This window comes from Merops nubicus, unplaced genomic scaffold (assembly GCF_000691845.1).
Source record: "Merops nubicus isolate BGI_N331 unplaced genomic scaffold, ASM69184v1 scaffold45065, whole genome shotgun sequence".
NCBI classification, from domain to species: domain Eukaryota; kingdom Metazoa; phylum Chordata; class Aves; order Coraciiformes; family Meropidae; genus Merops; species Merops nubicus.
In genome coordinates this window covers 1-2981 of record NW_008608481.1, presented here as the reverse complement: position 1 = coordinate 2981, position 2981 = coordinate 1, and the positions used below count along the sequence as shown (strand labels likewise).

The 2981-nt window shown below is 57.0% G+C and overlaps 1 protein-coding gene and 1 gene segment (V, D, J or C); both read right to left on the bottom strand.

The window, feature by feature from the left end:
- The window catches only part of LOC103772921, a 1388-nt gene extending 398 nt beyond the window's left edge, over positions 1–990 (bottom strand). Inside the window, 2 exon segments of the V gene segment in view lie at positions 94–208; positions 978–990. Coding sequence covers positions 94–208; positions 978–990 — 128 coding nt within the window.
- A 370-nt stretch (positions 991–1360) lies between these two features.
- LOC103772920 (vacuolar protein sorting-associated protein 29-like) lies at positions 1361–2901 on the bottom strand (the record flags this gene model as incomplete). Its single annotated transcript, XM_008940265.1, has 3 exons — positions 1361–1478; positions 1927–2162; positions 2713–2901. Coding segments are annotated over 3 exons (543 nt in total), but the record flags the coding sequence as incomplete, so codon positions are not given.
- Positions 2902–2981: the final 80 nt, after the last annotated feature.

Sequence of the window (2981 nt, the reverse complement as noted above, 5' to 3'; positions counted from 1 at the left end):
GACCCGGAGAACCGCGAAGGGATGTCCGAGGTTCGCTTGTTGTTGTAATAGATCACAGTGACAGGGGCAGTGCCAGGTGCCTTCTGCTGGTACCAGCCATAAACGTTACCATAGATGGTGCCACCCCCGGAGCAGGTGATCTGGACGGTTTCTCCCGGGTTGGCTGACACCGAGGCCGGCTGAGTCAGCGCTGCCTGGACCAGGGAACCTGGAGAGGGAGAGGACAGAAAAGACAAGATGAGGTTCAGCCAGTGCCCCTGGATCACAGACCTCCCTTGGGCAGCAGGACAGGGTCCCGGTTCCCAAAGCCCCCTCAGTAGATGCAGGACAGTGCCCAGCTGGACCGAGGTGTCTGCCCAGATGCTCCTTGACCCTGGTTCTGGGGATCACCACCTTAGCCGAGGCCTATGCCAAGGCAGGGTGGGAGCACTGCTCTACCCTGCCTCTCTGAAGCATCCTCGGCAACCACCTCCTCCCCGCCTGGCTCCTGGCATCCCCCAAACTCCCTCCCTTAGGGCACTCATCTGCAGCACAGCAGCTCCTCTGCCTGGGAACCGCTCCCTAGGGCTCCACTGCTCTGTAAGAGCTGACTCTGCTTGCAGCAGGCTGCTGCTGGGAGGCCACCCAGCCCATGGCCACCCCTTCTCCAGCACCACAGGTGCTGGCTCTGCTCAGCAGCACTCTGGGGCCAGGAGAAGCGCTCCGGCCTCTGCTACCTCACCAGCGGGACGGTGAACCCCAAGCCTGCCCAGCTCCACAGAGCCACGCGGATCTCTCCTCACCGCCCTTCCCTGAACCGCCTTTGCCCTCCTGTGCCGCCCCAAACTACGAGGGGGAGGTTTCTGCCAGAGTGGTTGGAGTCCTTCAGCATCTCTGACAGATCCCAAAATATTTCAGGGCTCTGTCTCAGGAAGGAAGCTGCGGTTTCCTTCCAGCTCCTAGAGCCCCTTCACCCCTCATTCCAGACTCCCCCTCACCTTTTATAAGCATAAGGAATCGGATGCAGGCACATGAAGACAGGGATTTATTATTCTAGCTTTGTTTAACAGAAGAGGCTCAATGCCAAGCTGCCCCCACCCTCTGTGACTCCCGTAGGCCAGGAGCACAGCAGCTCCTCTTCAGACACACGGTATTTTCCACAGCCTTCTTTCCTTTAAACCAGTACTTTCTTCTCCTCCAGGTTCTGGTCGGCAACCAAGACTAGCGGGTTTTTTTAGGAGCTCACCAGCAGTAAGTTCTTCTGGCTCCTTCCCAGAACAAGACGCTGCAGCAGCAGCACCCCCCCGTGGCCTGTCCCCAGTTGGGCTAAGATGGAAAGAGAAAGGGCGGCAGGAAGTCAAGACGCAGGTTTGAACAGGATTCAGTGCTTCTCGAACTCAAATCTCTCTACTTTCACGTCATCCCCAGTCAGCTGGTATACATAAGTCACAACTGTGGCGGCCTGGATATCCATCAGCACAAATGAAGGGACGATGTTCCTGGAAAGAAAACAGGCGTTGTTGATCTTCCCGATGAGCTCACGCTGCTTGTCCTGAACATAGCTGGTGCTCATGTGTTCTAACAGGCTTGGCTGCCACGGGCTGCAGGGATCTGGGGCTCACTGCAGCCGGCAGGCACTGACAGCAGGGTCCCAGGCAGGGTGGCACTGAGTCTAGACCAGCCCTCAGGCCACTCGACAGCCTCAGGCCCTCAGGCTCAGATGCTGAAGCTGACGGAGCCTCCAGCAGTGGGCTAGGGAAAACCCTGCCGAGAGGGGAGCCCCACTGCCTGTGTTCCCCAGGAAGGGACAGAGCTGGCCTCCCGCTCCTCCCAGCACCCCGCCAGCCTTTGCAGCAGGGTGGCCGGACAGCGCCGCCCATCACCCACGTTGTAGGCAAAGGCTGCAGACTCCGCTGCGCCGGGCAGCTCCCTGTCCCCTTCACTCACCTGTCTAAAGCGCTGTAGGCTCCTGTGGCTGTTCCTGGGTTGATGTAGAGTTTCTTTTCATGTTCAAATACTTCAGATTTGTGTGTATGTCCCGAGATGAGAATGTCCACATCCAGCTGCCTCTGCAGCAGTGCCAGGCTGGCCACATCGCCCCAGGGAATAACTTGATGACCGTTAATCAGCCCAATTCTGAACTGCCCGACAGTTACAACCTTCTCCTCAGGATAATTCAGGCTCTGAGAAAGACAAAGGCACAGCCTATAACTCAGCTTCAAGCCCCTCACCTACACAACGCAGGTTCACACATTTCAAGACATGAACCTGCCTTTTGCTACTCAAGTGCACAAGGTCTTCTTCAACGCCTGGCCTCGAGGGATGATTGTGCTGCACTCCTGCAAGTGCAGCCGCAGAGCTGGGAATCTGTGGCTATTCGGAGCCTCAAGGCTTCCCAACAGTAAACAAACACAGAGACACAGTGTCTCACCTCCTGCCTCCACACCGGCAGCTGAGGGGCTCCAGTGGTCTCACAGCAACCACAGACAGACTTGCGCCAGAGCTCCTATGAGTTAAGTGCATCTATTACCCCCCTCCCCTCCTAGTTCCCCCTCTTGCAAGCACAAGAAGGATCTAGAAAACAACTGTTTCTTCAGTCTTAGTCATTCCTACTTCCTCTGCGGGTGAATTGCAGTTTAGGAATTGCTAATGCTGAAGGACTCCCCGGGTTTCATTGAGACAACTACAAAGTGGGAAGGTGGGCTGAGGAATTCACAGCTCTGAGAACGTTACCTCGGAGTCCCCCCTGACCACGTGGATGTCCCCAGCCAGAGTCCTGAGGTAGTCATTGGTCTCCTTGGTGCAGAGGTTTCCTGTACACAAGATGTGCTGAATCCTCCCTGGAGCCAGCAGCTTCTTCAATTCCACGGGCAGACCGCTGCACCGGTGTGGGATGTGCAGGTCGCCTAACACCAGCACCAGCTTCGCATCGGGCAGGAGGAAGAGAGAGTTTTAACCCAGGTTATCGAACTGAGCGGCACGAACCCTTCGCGCCGCATCGG